General features: G+C 40.1%; 1 protein-coding gene across 2 annotated transcripts in view; it reads right to left on the reverse strand.

The window, feature by feature from the left end:
• The window catches only part of tmem132e (transmembrane protein 132E), a 496,716-nt gene that overhangs the window by 52,667 nt on the left and 421,472 nt on the right, over window positions 1-22,577 (reverse strand). For both annotated transcript variants that reach the window (XM_054754825.1, XM_054754824.1), the window contains exons 4-5: window positions 18,872-19,064; window positions 5,988-6,131 (exon numbers count right to left, since the gene is read on the reverse strand). In XM_054754825.1, coding sequence (XP_054610800.1) covers window positions 5,988-6,131; window positions 18,872-19,064 — 337 coding nt within the window. The remainder of the gene's footprint in view (window positions 1-5,987; window positions 6,132-18,871; window positions 19,065-22,577) is intronic.

Genomic DNA, 22,577 nt, shown 5'->3' on the forward strand with positions numbered 1-22,577 from the left:
ATTTCAAAATATGATCAAGCTTGCCTTAAGCAATGTAATTAGCAACAAAAATGTGCTTGTGTGTCTGTAAATTACTGTCAACGTGATAATCTGTGTGTGGGGTGCATTTTATTGAACTGTCAAGTGTACTTCCTGCGCCTGAAGGACTGCTTCTAAATGATCGCAGGCGAGGTTACTCAAGCAAGACGGCTCAATATTGCACATTGCTTGCAGCTTCTTGGTTTTAATGGATAATGAAAAATGATAAATGATGGCACGGAGACACTCCCACCCCCAACCCTGAACGCACTGCAACACCTGTTCTTGTCTGTAGATGTACTTTATGCGCCACCATGGGCGACGTCATCATCACCATTTTGTTCTCTCTTCACTGATACTTGTACTGCATGTGTACCAATGCAGGATAAACTGAGCCATGTGTGGAATGTGAATCAGTTTCATTCTTACAGTAGTTCATTTATTTGAATGATTTTATTATTTTACTTATTTTAATTGTTTAAAACACCATTTTCACATATTTAATATGATTTTGTCCTGTCAAGTCATATGTAGTGTTCTACTCACTTGGCATCAGTGATGGCACAAAACATTGATGACATCACATTACCTCAGCGGTTCTCAGTTATTTTCTGTCATCACCCCAGGAGACAGAAATGTAAAATACTGTCTGAAACTGATAATATCTATTTACTCGCCCAAAGTCAGCTGGGATAGGCTCCAGCATGCCCCCGCGACCCTAATGAGGATGAAGCGATATAGAAGATGGATGGATGGATGGATGTACAGACTAAACTTGAAACTGAAGGAGATGGAGAGCTGTGAAGCATACAAGCGTATTCAAGAGTGAAATTGCACGTTGAGTACAATAAATTAGTATATGTTGGCAGGTCTGCAGTATCATTGAAAGTACTTCCTGCCTGTCACGCCCCCCCCTGATAGTTCACTGCCCCCCCCCCCCCCCCACTCCGGGGAGCCTGCCCCACTATTTCAGAAGCACTGCATTACCTTAAAATTGCATGGAGTCAGCTATGGCATATGGATATACAGTAGCTGATAGAGTGAAAAAAAGTTCTCCTCGCATTCCGTGTGGAAGTGGTAAGTTTTTGGCTTCTTACATTGTCCTTCTTCTCCACTTCGTTTGAAACCCTTTCTAAAGTTTGGAATACATAAATTGGAGGCTAACTCGTTAGCTCGCGAGCAGGCTGTGCTTGATGACGTGGCCATCTCGTGTCCCTGTAGCCTGCGCATAATAAAAAAGGAATAATATGAGTGTAACGGCGACTATAGGGGCTCTAATAATGGTAAAAAAAACACATTTTCAGCACAACCAGATCGGTTCTGGAAGCAATTAACCGTGATAGACAAGGGACGACTGTACACTACATTTTAACATTTATCAAACACATTAGGTGTATTTGCACAAAGTATCCGCATCGGATCAGTATGTCGATAACAGCCTGTATTTTACTCAGTATCGAATTGGAAAGGAAATCAGTGGTACTGCACATCATTGTTGACACATAATTAATGCTGGCACTATTTCAGCAACAGCGACAAGGCCCCCATGCTGTGTACTTGTCACACAAATAATAGCACAGGCAACACAGTAGAGGTGCACGTTTAGACACATTTTCACCCGTTTGTGTGCTTGTGTGTTTCACCTTGGAGTGTCCTTAGTTTTTCAAAAGACTTTATTCTTGAATTTTTGTCTGTGACTTTAGTGTTGATGAAAATTAGGTTTTACAGTAATCCCCCGTTTATGGTGGTTAATCTGTGATAAGAACATTTCCGTACATATAAATGTAATCTTTTTGTAGTTAGAGCATAGAAATCCTGTTTATAACCGCCTAAATACAGGTTTTAACATTAATCGAGTCCTCTAGGCATGAAATAACACTCCATAGTCACCTTTACACTCCTATTACCCAATATAGTAGACATAATAAGAGAAAATAAGACATAAATAAGACTTGTGTTTGTGTGTGTTGCTGTAAATGTGCTCCGGTGCTCTAGGAGCTGAGTGGGGGGCAGACGGGGAGTGATGTTGGGGGTTCAGAGTGAGCTTTGACTGGATTACGGCCGCAACAGTAGCCTGTGTTAGGAATTATTGTGCCTGTGAAAACATTCAAACCTGCAATAAAAGCCTGTTGTTCCAGCCATCAAGTCTGGTGCTTATGTGTCTCACCGAACATTACAGTAAGATTACTGACACCTAGTGACCAGTGTAGAATACTACATATCATCATGTCGTTGAATGCATCTTCTGAATACCTTATACAGTAATCCCTTGTTTATCGCGGTTAATTGGTTCCAGACTTGACCGTGATAAATACATTTCTGCAAAGTAGGTTTCTTTATTTATAACTGGAATATTTTCATAGTTACAGCAGAGAAAACCTGTTTATGTTGTTCTAAATACAGTTTTCAACATCATCAGAGCCCTCCAGACATGAAATAACACAATAGTCAATTTTACACTCCTTTTGTCCAATACAGTAGACATAATAACAGAAAATAAGACATATTAGACATAAATAAGATATAATATAGGCTCACACCTTAGCACTGGGCGTGGTCCTTGTTGTTTTTCTCTGGACAGCATACTTCTTGCTGTGGTTATTGTCCCATCAATGTAACCTTATGGACACCTAGTGACCATTGTAGAATACTACATACAGTATCATCGTCTTTGAATGCGTCTTTTGAATGCTTTATGTCTGTATTTTATTTCATTTAGTCATTTTATGCTTCAAAATTCTTAATTTTGGCCAGAAATACATAAAAATTGCTTTTATGTGCATATTTGACTAATAATACGTGGTAGTCACCACAAAAAGGTGATGATTAATTAATTAATTCATTTAGAAAATCGTGATAGAGTGAAGCTGCAAAATTCAAAGCGCAATGTAGTGAGGGACAACTGTAATGTAGTTTATTTAGACATTTTTTAATTTTTTGTTTGAAAATGCTTAATTTAGGCAAAAAAAATTTGATTAAATATGCATATATATATATATATATTTTTGTATTACTAATAGGTCGTACTCAACCATAAAACAGCATGATTTATTAATTCATACAGTACAGGCCAAAAGTTTGGACACACCCTCTCAGCATGTTGGCTACACAGCCAGGAGATCAGGAAAACTGGGTTCGAATCTCCGCTTAGGCATCTCTGTGTTGAGCTTTCATGTTCTCCCCGTGTGTGTGGGGGTTTTCTCCAGGGGACTCAGATTTCCTCCCACATTTCAAAAACATGCATGTTATGTTAATTGCAATTATGAATGTAAGCGTGAATGGTTGTTTGTCTATATGTGCCCTGCAATCGACTGGCGACCAGTCCAAGGTGTACCCCGCCTCTCACCCAAAACCAGCTGGGATAGGCTCCAGCTTACCCCTGCGACCCTAGTGAGGATAAGCGGCATGAAAGATGGATGGATATTTGCATTGTAGATTCTCAAAACTATGAATGAACGCATGTAGAATTATTTAACTCTAAATATGTCTTATATTTTAGACATATATTTTGTGTATGTTTTGTATTTTTTTTTGATAGCTCTGCAAACCCTTGCCGTTCTCTCAGTGGTTCTCTCATGAGGTAGTCACCTGAAATGGTTTTCACTTCACAGGTGTGCCTTGTCAGGGTTACTTAGTGGAATTTATTGCCTAATTAATGGGGTTGGACCATCAGTTGTGTTGTGCGTGTCCGGACTTTTGGCCTGTGCTGTATATTATTAAAAAACTGTGATAGAGTGATGCCACAAAATTCGAAGCACAAAGTTGTGAGGGACAACTGTATGACTATTACAATTGCCTTTTAAAAAAATAAATAAATAACTGAAGAGCAACAATCTAAAAGGAATGTAAGACTAAAAACCCTACCCCTACTAAAATCTTAACAATATGTTTTCACCAGTTAGCATGTTGGCTGCACAGTCAGGCGAACGAGGGTTCAGATCTTCTTTTGGGTGCCTATGTGCGGCGTTTGCATCCCAAAAATATGCATGTCATGTTCATTGTCTAGTCAAAGCTCCAGCTTCCCTATGGCCCTAATGAGGACAGACAATATATAAAAAGGACGGATGGATGGAAGCACTGCTATATTCTCCTGGAGACACTCGAAAGATAGAAGCCGTTTTCGTGATTTTGAGAGATGAGGCTGAAAAGTCAAAGTTGATGTCACGGTGAGTCATATCTGGCCTGGCTGTATCCCGCTGAGCACAATTTATTCGTGTGGAACTAAATTTGCCGGGCCATGCAACCTTTAAAAAAAAAAAAAAACAGAGATTGGGTTGGATGGGCTCGATATGCTAGAAATATGGATCTCCTTTGGTGACTTTCTCCTCGTGAATCCATTTTGTTTGCTGGATTGAAACTCAATTTGATAGTACACTGCTCCTAAAAAATAAATTGAACACACTTCAGCACATCAACATGTCCATTTTAGAAGCACTGCCCATCAATTTCACATGCACCTCTATTCAATTAACCGCAGAGTGTCTTATAGTCACCGGATGCATGGTCTCCATACGCAAATAACTGCTGGCACCAGCTCAAAAACACATTGGCATTAACAGCTGTAGCTATAGGCATCCTCATGATGTCAACTCATGGCTGTTAGCAATGGGGCTATTTCTTTAACCAATCAGATTTCAGATTCACCTGACAAGGCCAGCTAGCTGCCCTACAGATTTTCCCGTCCTCTGATTGGTTAATGTCTGAAAGCCTGTTCCCTAACACTCGAAGTTACCGGTGCATTTGAATGCATAATCACATGAACAGCAGCACTTAATTGATCCTGTTCCCACACAAAGAAAGCATACAGACATGGAGTGTGTGTTATATAAACAAATATGTCAGTTTATATATATTTTATATATAAGTCAGCCTGGGACAGAGGTTGTTGGCCACCACATTGCATTTCATTTTTGATGTTTTTGTCGCGTTATTACATAACAATTAATTCTGAACGGCTCCAGATGATGTTGCAGTGTAGAGGTTTGCAGTTTGTAGTTTTTTAGAGATGTATTGTAAGTTAAAGGGTTAACTGGGTGTCTTGCTTTAGTAATATTGGTATTCATCCCCAATTCTGTAATGCCACACATTGTTGTATTGTGTTTTTGCATATTATTGATGGTTTGTATAGTTGTGCCGTGATCCTGGTGGTATTCAGAGGTGGATTGGGTCCCCTCTGATGGCCCAGGTAACAACTTTTCACAGTCTACTGTTTTGCATGCACACTTAATGTTTAACAATATCGATATGTATAGCTATATAGTATAACGTTGCTATTGTGTCTTTGCTCTTCATATAAAAACAAAACAATAAAAAGGGGGCGGAGCATAGTGGAGCAGCCAAATGACGTAAAGGTGATGTAATAAAATGTTATTCAGCATCAATACCCTGATGTCAGCGTCTCAATATTGTTTGAGGTAACGATGCGATTCGACGCCCCCAGTGGGCAGTACGATGCATTGCAACAGTTTCCTGCATTTTCTGCCACATGCCGCCCTCACAGTCATCACTTTTAATAAGATCACGGGAGCACAAGTGCTACTGTATCATCTATTAGGCTGGTAATTGACTGGAGAGAATACTAACACTTGTTGTGTGATCCCTCTTGAACGTGGGAGAGGGGAGCCCAGGCAGCATCCCGTGTTTGTGTTTTTTATGTATTTAGTTTGCCTGCAGCCATGGCACTAAAGTTAACAACATGAGGGCTGGGGTTTGCACTCCACTACACGAGATGGACATAATGGAGCTTTTACTGCAAACCATGTTACTGTATCTGTCCACTTCTATGAACTATTGATTTTATTTGAAGAATCAAAGCAAGAGTACACACACACACACGCGCACACAGAAGGCTTTTGTGCTGTGCCACTCCTCTGTATTAAACGGCAAGTAAAGAGATTACTTGTCCTTAAATTGACTTTGTTTGCAGACAGAGAGCAGCAGGCAGGTTGAGAAAATCAGGTTTGCCGTACCTTAACAATGTCCTCGTTGGACGACTTGCACTGCACGAAGGCCGAGACGTCCGTGACCACCCCGTTCATCTCTATGGAGACCATCTTGACGGGGATGGCCACGGTCCGGCCCGTCAGGATGGCCGTGTTGATGATCTCCGTGTCCTGAGGAAGACAAAAATAAAGATGTTTTCCATCAGGTTTCATCAGTGTTACGCATGTGCATATTCAATAAAACCATCAGGCCTCCCAGGTGATGTTTTAGCAGGAGGCCCCTTTCAGCGGATTTCATCAACTGCTTCAAATACACTTTTGGCTCTCGCGAGAGGCTGTGTGCAAATACGATGAAAAGGCTTGAATTCAAAGAACAATCTCTAATTGTGGTCTTTAAATGAGTAACATCAGGCTTGTGTCTCAATTCCAACTGAAGGCTAATCATCAAGAAGAAACTAAATGACAAAAATAAGGCCAAGACCAACAAAAGAGACAGTTAAATGTCAATTACTTCATTGAATATATCCATGGAGAAAAACACACTTTCTTGAATACTGTCTGCATGCAAATGTTACAATTTTGTATTTAATTATCTCCGAGCGCAGCGCGGAGGTTATGTTTTTGCCAGTGTTTATCTGTTTGCTTGTTTGTGTTTAAAATAACTTGTTATTAAAAGTTCTGAATGGGTTTGGATGAAATTTTCAGAAATGGTCAGGAATGGGATATACAAGAACTGATTCAATTTTGGGGGTGTTCCGGATCACCGTCTGGATCCAGGAATTTTTTAAAAGGATTCTTTAACGAGATAGGACCATTTTCGACATTTGGGCATATACAGTAGTACCTCGCATACCGTAAACCTCCTTTTACGTAAATTCCACTGAACGTAAAGAATTTATGTAAAGTTTTTTCATCGTATTACGGATGAAATTCCATATAACGTAAAGCGTCAAGTCGGTGCAAGTTTTTTTTTTTTCAAACAAACTTTATTAACAGACTAACAGCGGACACTTGGTGACGCCCTCTGACGCTTCACGCTTTCATTGGCTGATTTTTGGGGCCATGCCTCCGCTCTCATCTCATTGGCTGATTATTGGGGCACCGCCTATGCTCTCATCTCATTGGCTGACTTATCCAGCGCGTCCGTGTGTTTGTGTGAGAGACAGGCTTCTCTCTTCAACCTCCCTTCCTCTTCGTAGTCGCCCCTAAACTAACAATTAAGTTAAGTTACAAATAAAAATTTTGCACACAGCATTATCATCTGTGAGACCAGCTGACTCTTGTTAAAAAACATTTTTAGAAGGTTTTAAACAGGTTTTCTATGCTCTACAAAAGTACAAAAATATTCAATTTATTAACATTGATTCATATGCCACGAAAATTCATTTATCACGGTCGGGTCTGGAATCAATTAAGAGCAATAAATGAGGGATAACTGTACTGTATATGTGATATACATAACATTGTATGTACACAGTGGTTAGGGAGTCTTTTTTGTATTTTGTAAACATCAACAGCTTGTACTGTTTCTTCAAATGGCTCATTTTAGTGCATTGTTTAAGTTCTTTACTCACTCGGTTGCATAATTTAATTCCATATACTGATATGTTAAAGATTTGTAGTGTACTTCCCGTGTATAAGTGTTTTAAGTTAAAATTTTGCCTACGGTCATATTTCTTCTCTCTTGTTGAGCAGAAGTGTATTACTTTGGCTTTAGTCGGATCTGCACAGTGGAAACACCTCAAGAGTCTGCTCTCTCTGTATTTACCCAATCTTCAAGCACATCTTCTAGTTCAGGCCATCTGCTTTTCTTACCTCCGAAAGCTTTTACTGCCTTTTTGCTTTTTTCTGTCAGCTTTTCATGTTGATGTCTCCAACATCTCTCCATACATTTATTTATGATAAGTTTACGCGAAGCAGCCCTGTCTCCTACGCTGACAGATTGATCACCTTTAACTTGAAAGCGGCAACATATGCGTTTATATATAAAATTATGCTTGTGCTTGTTGTTGCTCACTGTCAACTGCAGCATGTGCATGCATATGCATATCCAATCAGCGACAGGGTTAGCAAATGCCGAGAATGGTGGCTTCTCTGCATTTTTTGGTTGTTTGCTGAACTTTTGCCCTTATGATGGATTATCTTAGCAATAGAGCTTTCCAAAATACATATTTCAACAATTAGTAGCAGTTCTGAAGTACACGAGATGTCACGAGATTAGAACACACCGAAGTATAAGCCGCATGGTACAAAGTTTGATAAAAAAGTAGCGGCTTTATTCAGTATTGAAGTTTTTCTTGCCACTTTATTTGTATATTTGTAATGTGAGATTTCCTGCTCATTTTGGCATCCAGTATACAAAAAAACAGACGTTTATTTTCGTTCACCCTGTCAATGTCTGTGACTTGCATTTGTATTTGCAATTACTGTAATTTCCTTGTTGCCATTATCAAATAATATTTGTTTAATTTTACTCAAACCATCTTTTTAGTGTAGTAATTTCATCTGTGACTTTTTTTTATTAGCTCTTGTGTGCTTTCTCCAGAACAAAATACAGTAGTATCGTCTGCAAATAATGCTAGCGTTAGGTCTTTTGTGACTTTGCAGATGTAATTTATATGTAAGGTGGACAGTTTTGGTCCTAGTATTGTGACCCCTGGGGTACACCACACAATATATTTAAGCTCGCTTGCAGATGTATATTCTCCTAGCTTCACAAATTGCTTCCTGTTTGCTAAGTAGCTTTTCATCCACTTCAAAACTAACCCTCTGATTCCATACCGTAGTAGTTCGCTAATTAAGATATTGTGGTCCATCCATCCATCAATTTTCTATTCCGCTTCTCCTCATTAGGGCCGCGTTGGTATGCTGGTGCCTATCCTAGCTGACTTTCGTGGGGTACACCCTGGACTGGTCGCCAGCCAATCGCAAGGCACATATAGACAAACAACCATTCACACTCACATTCATACCTATGGACAATTTAGAGTCGCCAATTGGTCAATTGTATCAAATGCTTTTGTTAGATCCATAAATACTGTGGCTGCACACTCTCTTGGTAATTTCCTTGGTTATTTCAATTAGTGCCACTGACGTTGAAATGTTAGCTCTCTATGATTTTGGAAAATTGTGGCAATAAAGAAACTGGTCAGTAGTTTGTAAATTGAGGTTTGTCTCCAGTTTTTGAAGATTGGTACAACTTTTGCTATTTTCATTTTGTTTGGATTATGTGCATGTTTGAAATGAAAAATTACTGAGACCAGAATGGAAAAACAGTAGCCAAGTCGATTGGAATGCGGCTACAAGCACGCACCCAAACAATCGAATCTGCATTTCCTCATCCCCTTTTATCACGCAGTCATCCTGTCCTGTCTACCGCCTTGTCATACTGAATAGTATGTTGTATATGTACGGACGGGTAATCGCACAATTTCGCTTGTACCGCTGTATAAGTGACAAGTAAAGGCCAATCTGTTGTGATATAAGTAGCTAAAATCATAAAAAAAAATTCAACACAACAAAGAGAAGTGAGTATGGTTTGTCAAATAAGTGCAAAACATACTTAGTTTAATTTATTAAAAACATGACAAACAGTTTTCTAAAAACGGAAAAATCTGTGAAAATACAAAAACTCACTTTTCTGACAATTTTCTGCCGTATAGACGTCAAAAAATATATACATCCACTATATATTTATTTAAAACCGACAATTTTCTATCTAATTAAGTAAATAAGTCACAAAAAATATTAAAATAATAATCTTATTTTAACCCAATTGTTTTGTGGGATGAATTGTAGCAAAAAGAAACAAAAACATTTGTCTTTTTTAGAAAGTAAACTAGTTGGGACTGAACCAACAGCGCTTCTGCTGGTTGCAGTCAAATAGTGCGCTCTATTTTGCCTACATTGCTTCAAGACACGATTAATCAACAATTGAAGTGATCATTTTCTGTCGACCAATGAAAGGACTGTGCTGTGTCCCACTCTGACAATGGAAAGGCTCACCATAGAGCTAGAACTGTATTCTACAGAGTGGTGAGAAGCTCAAAGGGTTACAGCCTCAAACAAGACCAACACTGTCATCCAATCTGCTTGGTATTTTGAATGCAAAGAGCCAATTAAAAGACGCGGCAGTTCATCACTTCATTAACTCTCCCACAATTCATGTCGTGTGCAGCGGGCTAACAAGTTCTCTCATTTGCGTCGGCCCGCAAGAGAGAGAATACATTTTCCTTTTAATCAAAAGAAGAACATTTAAATATCAGCCTGGCACGCTCTTTAAATCTCAATGAGGACGCGGTGCGTGAAGCGTTGCTCGTTTTTTTCCCCATTCAAAGCGGTGACTGTGTTGTCAAGGCGCATGTCCTTTACCAAAATAAACAAAGTAGTAGTCCACAGTCAGGTGTCTTTAGGCGCCATGCTGACCTTTAGCTCTTAAAAAACACCAAGGTGCAAAAATGTACAAGGTTTAGGTGAGAGAACAGGCAGGAATACAATGAAGCAACTCCATTTTAGAAATATAGAGCCATTAACAGTAAGATTAGCCAAGCACTTATATTACCCCTAATTGCCTTTAAATGTGTGCGTCTGTATGTTCCGTGCACTAATAAAAGAAACAGAATAATGAGTGGTAGCATAGCAGCAACCGTACCCCCTAAGGCAACGTGAGTAATCACTGGGTAACAATAATTGGGGTGACGGGTGCAATAAGTAGCCCACCAATTTAGTCTAAAAATGCTTTGTCATTTAATTCATTTTCCTAGAAATGTGAGAAAATACTGACATTTGAACGTATGATGGCACAAAAAAATTCCTCTCTATACAGAACACCCTCTAAATACAGTACATTCTACTGTAGCTATTATTGTTGCTGTACTGGTGGCATGAAAACAACATCAAAACAAAAGAAATAAACAAAATAAAGTGACTCATTTTGTCTTTGGCTGAAGTTAGCTGGGCAAGTTAAAAAAAAACTACCGCTGTCAGTCAATTAAAATACTTAATCACGATTAATCACATTTTGTCCATAGTTAACTTCTAATTAATTGCAAATAATCGCAGATAGATATAAGTTTTTATCTATAATATGTGTGCCTAAAGTTTTCAATACACCTATTAACATGAGCCTGGATGTTTGCTTGATGCAAATTTTTGTTAAATATAATGTTTTTTTTAAAACAGCTCAACACAAAATGGACACATCATATTCAGCAGGTGGACATTAGTAAGGTAAACTACTCAAATTTCATTCTCTCCAAGCAAATAATCTCACAAAATATAATGGTGACCAACATTACAAACAAAGGCTTGCAAAAACACCCAACAACTAAGTGAAATAACAGCAGTCAGTGCCCAGGGACAATACATTTTAGGAGTTGAATGAAAGCACCTGGACTTGGACATGGATGAGAGGTGAAACATTTTTAAGAAAATCAAGATAATCCAGTTGCTCTCATTCAACTCCCCAGATAAAGTAAGTAATAAGTCGTAAGTACAATTGAAAAGATGCATTTTTTCTGATTAACTCAGGAGGTAAATTTAGTAATAGCAGGATGTCCATAACTTCTGTAGACGACCTCTCTTCCTGGGTCAATAGATCTAACCGGGCATGGAAACTGTACCTGCGAGTCTTCATCGTGGGCGGAATTCCCCACGTGACACAACGTCAGCTGGGGCGATGAGAATACTCATCTCTTTTTCGCGCACTCTTGTCCAGCAGATATAAAGACGCTCTAGCTGTGTTAAGTTCACACGCAATGTCCTTCCCCTCCTGCTCCAGCTCGGCTAAGTCGCCCATAAACATGGTGGCGCAGCAAACAAATAGCACGGACGCAAGGTGCGTTCAAGGACACCGGGTCATTACACAGTATGCTGAATTTTTTGGGCAAGACCGGCGACCCACTGAAAAGGACCACCAGTTGAGAATCGCCACGCTTCATAAAACATCGGCGTTGCATGGCACAACGAAGTGAGACGTCTTGTCAGTCATACACGTCGCTATGTCTCTGAGGGGAGCCGGGACGGCTAGCATACACACACTGACACACAGCAAAAGAGTGGTGGCTCGTGAGGAATAATGCAAGGTAACACAGTAGAAATTAGGAGGGAAAAAGATGTTTGCAAAACCAAATGCCACAGCCCCCATGTGGGAATATTAATGATTATTAATGATATTAATAATAACTTATCCACCCGACACAGTTTTCCCATCAGGGAACAAAACAACACATCAAGATTTTCAGGGTTTTTTTTTTTTAAATCTGGTTGAAAAAATTTTTCTTTAATCTTATCAAGCCGCTGTGCCCTCACTTAATCTTCTAGTAAGAATTGTTTCGATTGAATTGTTTTAACATTTAGATGTAAGAGGGTCTACAAAATGGGCCACATGTTGGCCGAGTGGTTAGCATGTTGGCCACACAGTCAGGAGATCGGGAAGACCTCGGTTCGAATCCTTGTTGGCCGAGTTTGCATTTTCTCCCCGTGCTTGGGTGGGTTTTCCTCCCATATTCCAAAAAAAAACCATTCATGTTAGGCTAATTGGTGACTCTAAATTGTCAATTGGTGTAAATGTGAGTGTGACTGGTGCCCTGCGATTGGCTGGTGACCAGTCCAGGGTCAGATGGGATAATGAGGATAAGCGGCATAGAAAATGAATGGATGGATGGAGTTCTACAAAATAACAACCAAACAACACAGGGAAATTGTTCTTTGGGTTTTAAAAATCAGGTTCCAGTATTTGTTTTGTCATTAACATAGCGGAAGTTAGCTACGCTGGTTTAAAAACATTTATTTCTGTCAGGCTGCTGTGCCTCCCCCACGTTGAAAACCGCAGCTCCAGAGGCCATGTTGAACATTTCCCATGGAAGTTCATCGACTTCATGGCCTTGAGGACAATCGCGGAAGTGGAAGAAACAAAAACAAACAAGCAGAGTCCATTAACGTATCGAGCTTGGGCGCGCTAAAACAGAAGGAGAAGCCGCTAATAAACAAAGGCTTTGTCAGTCAGACGCTCTTATGTTAATCAAGTTGCAGTTTGGCGTCTGATCGATGAATAAGGTCACGCCGTGTTGCCCCGAGTGTGGACAATCCATAACAAGAATTCCCAAGTGTCACGGCGGCAACGGCAGCAGCAGCACGGTTGCTTGGTAACGTTCCTTGAAGGAGGCCGTTATGCAATACGCACACTCGAGCTCCAAAGTTGGGTGGCTCTCATTAACGGGGAAAGTATGTAAACCAGGAAAACACTGACATGTTGGAAAAAACATAAAAAGACGACGCCCCGCAGCTCAAATTTAGAACAACTGTTATGTAATCACCTCAACCTCACTCAACATCTTCTTAACTCTTGGGAGCTACAAGTGCATTTCAAAAGACAGCCACAGGAGGAGGCTTTAGGGCTTTTAATCCTAATTGCAGACACACAAGTATTTTTTAAATATAGCGTGCACTCATTCCATCTTTTTTTATAAAGTACATATAATGTACATCCTTGCACAGATATCACCTTTCAACGGTTCTTTACTCAATTTCATTGCTCAGTCCTACGTGTATTACCTTCTTCTGTGTTAATGGAACAAATCATTCCTTTTTTGACGACATATAAATAAATAATTTATTAGCCGTTGCTGTGTACCAGCATGCTTAGCGAGCAATCCAAAACAAATACATTACAAAGAGAGCCAAAATGTTAACAACTGCTTGTTTACCCGTCTAGTTATTTGTTAGCAGGCTACTTCCTGGTTCGTAGAAGATGTTACGAAAATGACGGATGGACTCTGTGTGTTAGCATGCGTGTTTAGTTTCGTCGTTTCGACTCGTCCAATGAGTGACCAGCAGTTGTTTATGTCACCCATCCTGTACATGGTAGCATGAACACTTCACATGGTATCAAGTATCAAGTTAGGCTCGCTAGAAATAGTATGGCATAGTACCTGCTTTTGCTAGTAGGGGACCAATCATGCCTTAAGTTGGTGGAAAAGTTCAAATACTTTCTGTGCATCTGCATCTTTATACAGATACAGACCAAAATCCGATATGCCGAAAAATAGTTTTGTGAAAATTATGTTGAGTTTTTTTTTTGTGTAATCCTGTTTGCTTACAAACAATCAGTTGTCATCAGTGTGCAAGACACTGCTGACAAGATACGAACGATCTGTACCAGCTCTGCATCAAATTGAATAGTGTCATCCATGACACACAGATACAGTATTTTGACAAAGTCAGTTGGAGTAATTATTGCTGAATCCTGTTTTTCTACCAACCAAGAGTCAGTGTTGAAAGTACCTCATTACCAGTGGTGTGGAAGTTACTAACCACTACCAGAAGCACTGACCTACATTAAAAACTTCAATTCTAGTCTTTGTGCCATCAAATTGTATTTATTTATTCCCAATCGATTATCCTCATATTTATCTTTGTAGTTTATTGGCTGCACTGCTTCCCGTAGCGTATCTGTATATTATATTTGTTTGTCCAATCAGATTTAGCATCTATGTGTTGCAATATCCATGGAATCTGCCCAGAGCCTTCAGAATCAGGAATGCTGGCTCATGTCACATACACACTATTAGGAACGGGGCTGCTTTTTTTGTTTTAGAAGGTCACATTTCATATTTGCCTCACAGGTAGCTGGCCCACAATAACGTCAGCATTTTTCCATCCTCTGATAGGCTGATCAGAGCAAAACTGTTCAACAAGCTAAGTTATGCTTAGCTAAGTTATGCTTAGTTATGCCCACAGTGACTGAGAAGGAGAAATTGACATCTGTGGTGAGTAGATGTATTTTACTTAAAAGTTTTATGTTTTTGCGATGTTATTAGATAAATATTGATTGTGAACTGCTCCAGATGATGTTGTAGTGTAGAGGTTTGGAGCTGTCTGAACCCTTTGTTGTCTGAACCACGTGGGTCTATTTACACTCGTTACATTAGGCTGAGCACCAAGAACAAGAACCGCCGATGACCAGTGGAGGTTACTAATGATCCAAGTTAGTAGCAGAAATGACAGTCACACATATCGGTGACAATGTATTATATCTTGCTTTATTAACAATGGCATTGTAGCGACATGGCAGTCATGTACAGTCAAACCTGTCTTAACGGCCACCTGCCTATAGCAGCCACTGAAAAATCCCCGGCAGCAAATTTACATGTTATACACCCTGTGTATAGCAGTCACCTGTCCAACGCAGCCGGCGGCCACCCATTTTGTCTCCCTTGGTCAATATCTGACTGTATATAGCGGCCAAATTACCAACTCAAGTAGAAGCTTCATGCACAAAAAAGTTTTGTTTTTCAATCAATGAAGCCGTTGTGTGTAGACTTTAATTACTGAGTCCTAGCTCAGTCACAATCATTCACAAGATCCACACAAACTGTCAGTTGTTCCACATAAAAAAGCCGTCTTCTTTTGAGCTTGCTATTTCCTGGTCAAACATGTAACTTTAAGAGCATTTGCACCAAAACATTACCGCAAATAAGGCTGGGAACAGGACGTGCTCCCAGCGACGCTACAATAAAAAAAAAAAAAAAACATACGCCAGCATGCATGCAGCAGCGGGAGCAAAACTGAGTTGGGTTGTACTTAATTGAAGTATTTTAGAATGTACTCACGTTATTTTTCATCAATCCTCATCCACAAATCCATCAAAGTCCTCATCTTCTGTATTCGACACAAAAAAAGCCGTCTTCTTTTCCGTTCGCTACTAGTCTGTTAACTTGTCAGTGTTATTCAGCTCCGAAGCAAAGAAGGAAACTTCTCCTGTTGCTTCTGCCAACTTTGTTTATTGAACGCAGCCACCAGACAGCAGCTCAGAACACACACACATCTCTCAGCATCGTCACTCCTTCCTGCTTGCCCACAAGGCAAAGGTTAAACAAGCCCCACTACATAGCTGTCCAGTCAATGCCTGTAACAAGTGACATCGTTTATTTCCTGGTGTGAGACAATGTGCACTGGTCAATACTGTAATGTCGCTTGTTGTGGGGAAGGAGAGACTCACGTCGCCGATGCACTTTAATGGCTTTATTAACAGCGGAGAACACTGCAGGACTTTACATCCACGCCAACATAAACACACTTCCCAACTCTCTCGAAACTCACAGCTAGCACTGAGCCTAGCTCTCCTGCTCGGGACGCCCACCATCACTTCCCGTCACTTGCTGATGAACTGTAATGACACTCTGCCGTATAAAAAGTAAAATATTAAAAACAAGCGTAAGACATTACTAGCACAGCTTTGTTCTGTGGGTCGTGGATATATTCTACCAGTTATTATTAAGCCTCTAGCTTCCTTTTAGCAAGTAAAAACCTTGGCTATGATTGCACTACATTGTCATGTAGACCTACAAAGTACACTTGGAAGAACAAGAGGTGAATAAATGTATTGCAACTGATGTGAAACTGATGAGGGGTAGGATTAAATAAGCTTCTTCCTACACCTTTTTGAACATGTAAAATTGTGAATTGTACTATGTGATGTGCTACTGTTTGACTCATATGCATGTTCAGGATTAAAACCATGAACCATGATAATAACAAGCCTATTAGTGTTGTACAACTTTTATCCGCAGTCCGCAGTGCCCTCTACTGGTCAACATTATTATTTTTTTCCCTTTTTTTTTCTTTTTTTCCCTCTACTAGTCAACATTCAAACTGGACGCTAACCTGTCTATAGAGGCCACCTGTCTATAGCGGCCACTTTTGCAGACTCCCTCTAGTGGCCGCTATAGACAAGTTTGACTGTATATGCTGGCTGGCACAGTGGGTAACGATGCTGTTGCCTGGCACAGGGTACCAGTAAAGGTGAATGGCAACATACTGCAATCTAAATTATTACCACTTTTTAACAATACTAGCCTTCACAGTGTCTTCCGAGAAAAATCTGGCTGATTAAGCCCCCACTGTACTGTATATAAATAGTGTATATAGTGTATATACAGTAAATAAGAGTGTATACACTATAAAGCAGTGCAAGCAGCATTTCCAGGTGGCATATCTCAGAGCCGAGCAACACCGCCATTTCCACCCACCAACCCACCCACCGTGTGAATTCAAGTAAAAGTCATGCCGGATGGAGTCTCATTTGGCGGCACGGCTAAACACGTTGGCGGCGTACAAGGCGCATGCTAATTCCCAACTGTCAAGGGGACTCGCGCTACAGACCCGACCGTATGTTTGGCCAGATGTGCGGAGCTTACAAAACTTCAAGTGGAGAATGTCTAATGGGGCTCGGAGCAGTTGTAAGCATGCAAATAGAGGGCGATGAGTGCAGCGTTAGTGCTACCATTGTTTGTGTACACGCAGTGAGAAATGTTGCTTTGTTTCATTTTGTCTCATATCACTGATTGCCTGCATGATTTATGGCTAATTTATTCTTTGCACATATAGTCCATGTAGATATCTGTAGTTTCTTCTAACTTCTTCTGCGAAGATACTGTATGTATGCAGTATGTACAGTACTGTATATACACGGATGTTGCATAAGTAGTTGTGGATTGTGCTATGCCAATTATACTACCACTACTGCAATATAAGTAGTATAGTATAGTATTATAGACTATACTATATACTACTGAATATAATACAGATGATAATGGATTATTCTTCAAAAATAAGAAAATGGAAGTTTTGTCATTTATTTATCCATCCATTTTCTATGCCGCCTATCCTCATTAGTGTCGCCGGGGTAGGCTGGAGCCTATCCCAGCTGACTGGTCACCAGCCAATGGCAGGGCACATATAGACAAACAACCATTCACACTCACATTCATACCTATGGATAACTTAGAGTCTCCAATTAACCTAACATGCATGTTTTTGGAATGTGGGAGGAAACCGGAGTACCCGGAGAAAACCCACGCACACACGGGGAGAACATGCAAACTCCACACAGAAATGCCGAAGCCAACCCAGGTCTTCCCAGTCTCCTGACTGTATGGCCAACATTCTAACCACTCATCCACCATGCGGCCAATTTATTTATTATTATTATTTTATTTTTAGTCCTATTTTAGTCCCATTTTTTGTCATAAAGTTGTTGTGTATTGTGGTACTGTATGTCTGTTATACTTATTATTATTTACTACTATCTATTAGGGGTGTCACAAGATGAAAACATGACATCTCATTCAGGAAAAAGTGTCTCATGAGCACTCGGCCTTCAGTATATCGTGCGTCTGTTTTTCTTGTCTCTTGCCTCAAGCAGGCGGGAACAGGGCTGACTCTGTATTGGTTTCAGCAACATCGCACGTTTGCTCCATAGAACAACGGCATGAACAGAGAAAGCCCTTTTGTCAGTCATACAGTTTCATTGTTTCGGTGGGTGGAGAGGAGTGCAGAAGAGTGTAACATAGTTGAAATTAAATTAGTAGACTGCAAAGGACAAGATCGCGGGTATCAGCGGCCGAATTAATTTTTTCCGTAGGGTGGCTGGGCTCTCCCTTAGAGATAAGGTGAGAAGCACTGTCATCCGGGAGAGACTCGGAGGAGAACCGCTACTCCTCCGCATTGAGAGGAGCCAGATGAGGTGGCTTGGGCATCTGGTTCAGGATGCCTCCTGGACACCTCCTTGAGGAGGTGTTCAGGGCAAGTCCGACAGGTAGAAGGCCTCGGGGAAGACCCAGGACACGTTGGAGAGACTATGTCTCCCAACTGGCCTGGGAACGCCTCGGGATTCGGCTGGACGAAGTGGCCGGGGAGAGGAAAATCTACCACACCATACCACATCATTTGCTGAGGAATTTGCATCACCTTTGGGTGCAAAGTGCAGATTTGGATTGCACTATTTAAAGTAAATAATGAATCATGGCAAGCTATCTATCCATCCATCCATCCATCCATCCATCCACCCACCCACCCACCCAGCGGCAAATAAAGTTCATGATAATGTGTGAGTTTCCGTGAGGTCTCACCATGGCCAGAGGAAGGATGGCCTGGATGTCCCGCTGAACCACCGTCAGCTCAGTCACCACCTTCTCCGACTCGCTGGGCGGGCTCTGGCCCTTGTAGTCGATGTTCCAGTTGATGCGTCTGGTCACTGACAGACTGGTGAAGTTCTCCATCTCGAAGTCCAGCTGCATCACCTCGGCGTTCCCCAAAACGTCCCTAGAAATAAAACAATGACACTGATCAGAACTATCACAGTCCGTTTTGGGTTTTCATCACATCATGAAAAAAAAACCTCTTCTCGCGTCTGACAGCAAACAAAAAGCAGGCTTCGCTACACACCTTAAAATAAAGCCCATTATCAGTCAGTCAGTCAGCTGCAGGCAAAGGAGTTGTAAGGTTGATCATTTAGTTTTTCTTAAGTGAATATGCTAACCTAGCCACGATGTTGCTGTTAAAATGTAAGCGTAATGTTAGCGCTTTAGCATCACATAACTATGCTAGTGTCACGTTTGTGTCCTCCTGTCACAATTAATGCAGGGGTGTCAAAAGTGCTGCCCTCAGCACCCACTAAAAATATAAGTTAACAAGAAAACAAAACAAAAAAACAACAGCAGCAAAAATGGAAGCATCAGTCGTAATTTTACAAGAACAAAGTCAGGGTTTTTTTTTGTGCAAAATTAGGCTGTGGCAAAAGTTATTATGTTACGAACATGAAGTCAAAATACAGTATTATGGGAATAAAGTCATAACTACAAGAAAATGTACAAGAAGAAAGTCGAAAGACTTAAAAAAAACAGCAAAATGGAAAAACAGCTGTAAAGAATAACGTCAAAATATTATGAGGAAAAAGTTGTATCCTAACGAGAAAAAAAGTTGCAATTTTACGACAATAAACTTGTAATATTAGGTGGAAAACTAAAGTCATTTTAGTAGCATAGAGTTGAAACATTAAAGAAAAAATATGTTATATTTTAAAAGTCATAATATGACATACAAAACAAAACAAAGTTGTCATTTTTGGAAAATTTGGTTGGGGAAAAAGTTCTAATGTTATGGGAATAAAGTCAAAATATTACCAAAAGAAAATTTACAAAAATTATTTAAGAAGAACATTGAAATATTTGGAAATTTTAAAAAGAAAACAGGAAAAATGGGAGCAAAGAGCAAAGTTCATACTAATAATACGTTTTTTCACCTACAGTATGTCTGCTACGATAAAAAAAAAAGATGTCGTGACTTTCTAGCGCATAACGCTGATGAGGATTGACACTCTTTCTAACGATGCTTACTTTGAACTTGCGTTATCAAACAAGTCGGGAATTCATCAGCGGTGCTCATGCATGTCTTGTCAATAAACAATCACTGCTCCTTAATCTCTCTGAGACTCTTTTTCTTTTGTCTTTTAACGGATCGCTGTCGAGGAGATTGCAAATTTAGTTCTGCCTCTCACTTTGCAAATAATTGCTGCCCGTTTTCTTCTCGACAATCGATAGCTCTGCTAAGAGACGCCCTTGAAAAGTGCTTCAAGATGGATAAGGGACTTAAAGAAGACGCTCCCTGTCCAAACATAAAAAACGGCAAATAAAATCACTCCCTACCTCGACTTTAACTCATGTCCATCACGGAAGACATTCCGTGTGAGCACCATTTAATGAAAAACCTCGACGAGCCTCCGAAATCTTCCTCTCGGAAACACGGTGACGAGATCCATTTGTTGCAAGGTCGCCCCGTGAAAACAAACACATTGACAGGAACGTGTCATCAATAAGGCCCATGGGCGACCGACTCATACTTTGGACTGTAGCGTTGCAAATGCTGCTAATTGTGTCCAAGAACCTAATAAAGTGACGTTGGATAAATGTTTTTCTAATGCAGGGGTGTTCAAAGTGCGGCCCAAGGGCCATTGGCGGACCACTGCTGTTTTTTTATCAGCCAGGGGCACAAAAATCAGTAGCAATTTTAAGCAGAAATTTTACAAGAATGAAGTGAAAATATTAAGGCAAAAAAGTTGTATTCTAATAAGTAAAAAAAAAATCACAATTTTACGAGAATAAAGTGGTAATATTTTATAATAATAATAATAATAAAAACAATATAATTTTAGTAGCATAGAGTTGAAATATTAAATAATTATTTTTATAAAATGTGATATTAAAAGATGCAAGCGCTACTTTGATATTTTGTAAACCAACACATGTCTATATTAGGGATCCTCCGATCGATCGGCCACCGATCAGTATCGGCCAATTTCCGTAAAAAAAAAAAATCGTGTGATCAGCGTATGCCAATAAAACACCGGCAACGACGATCACAAAAGTCGATAACCTGTGGCTAGCACTATTGCAGTACGCAGCAACCTTGTCGTGCAGTGTAGTGTCTTGACCTAATGACCATTTAGCAGTGTCGTCCTCTCACTTCCTTCAAAACAAAAACAATCATGTCTGCCGTGTGGAACTTAACTGCTAACACATGCTACGAAAAATACATAGCAGGGGGCAGCACGTTAAAAATCTTTAATACGGCATTTGAAGAACAACAATTCACAGAGTATGGTAAGTTATGGAGGCTCACGGTCACAGCAGCTAATGAGGCCATGTGGCTAACGCTCGCCCGTACAGTATGTGTGTGACAGTCAGACGGCTAAGCTAATAACCCAAGAAATACCTGAATTCATCGGACGAGATGAGCAGCCTTTCTCAGCCGTGGAAGACACCAAGTTCGCCTAAGTCTCATTAAAGAAGGCATGGAAGTTGCAGAGTGATATACAGTATGTCGTCTTCAAAAAGTAAGTAAAATATGTCTAAATTAAAGTCTAAATAAATTCTTTTTTCATATCATATAGCCAGTAGCAGGGGTGTAGCCTGGAACTCTGGGTCCCATGAAAGAAATCATTTTGCCCCCCCTTATGAATTAATTACTAATTTTATTAGTAATTAATTTTTTGAGCTCTCTGGCAGTCAAGACACCTTGGAATTGTCCTGACTTTCCCCTTTCATACGGCACCCCTGGCAAAAAGCACTCATAATAAATAAATTGAAAAATGTATAATTAATCCATGTGATCAGTATGGGACGATTTCATTCCTCGATGATTGGTATCGGAATCGCCAACTTCACTCTTTGCCCCCCCCCCCCCCCCAATTTGGCTTTTAATTTTCCAAATATTTCAACTTTCTTCTACATTTTCTTTTTGTAATATTATTACTTTATTCCCGTAATATTTTGACTTTATTTTCGTAATATCATAACATTTTTCCCCCCCAACCTAATTTTCCAAAAATTACAACTATATTTTGTAGGCATGTCCGATATTGTCTGTTTTGCTGATATACCGACATGTAGATATTGTCCAACTCTCAATTTCCGATTCCAATATCTCCTGTCATGAAATAAGCACATTGTGGTGACACACAATATTGTTTTAGACATTTTACACATATTTCTTGGAGATTAATAAAGTATCTATCTATCCATCTATCAAGTGTACCTCCGTTTCCGGGTCATGAGGTTGTTGTAGCCACTTAGCTATTGCTAAATAAATGTTGTTTGTTGTTGAGTTTCGTGAAGAGTAAACTGATTGGTGCCAACTACCTCGACTCCTGTTTCGTTGTGAATCGCATCTCCACTTTTGGTGACCCTTGACGTGGGTAAAAATGTCGACTGACAACAGAGACAAAGGGACCGTGCCGGTGCCGCTACAAGCTAACGAGTTAGCTAACGTCGGTGCTAT

This window comes from Dunckerocampus dactyliophorus, chromosome 16 (assembly GCF_027744805.1).
Source record: "Dunckerocampus dactyliophorus isolate RoL2022-P2 chromosome 16, RoL_Ddac_1.1, whole genome shotgun sequence".
In the NCBI taxonomy this organism is placed as follows: domain Eukaryota; kingdom Metazoa; phylum Chordata; class Actinopteri; order Syngnathiformes; family Syngnathidae; genus Dunckerocampus; species Dunckerocampus dactyliophorus.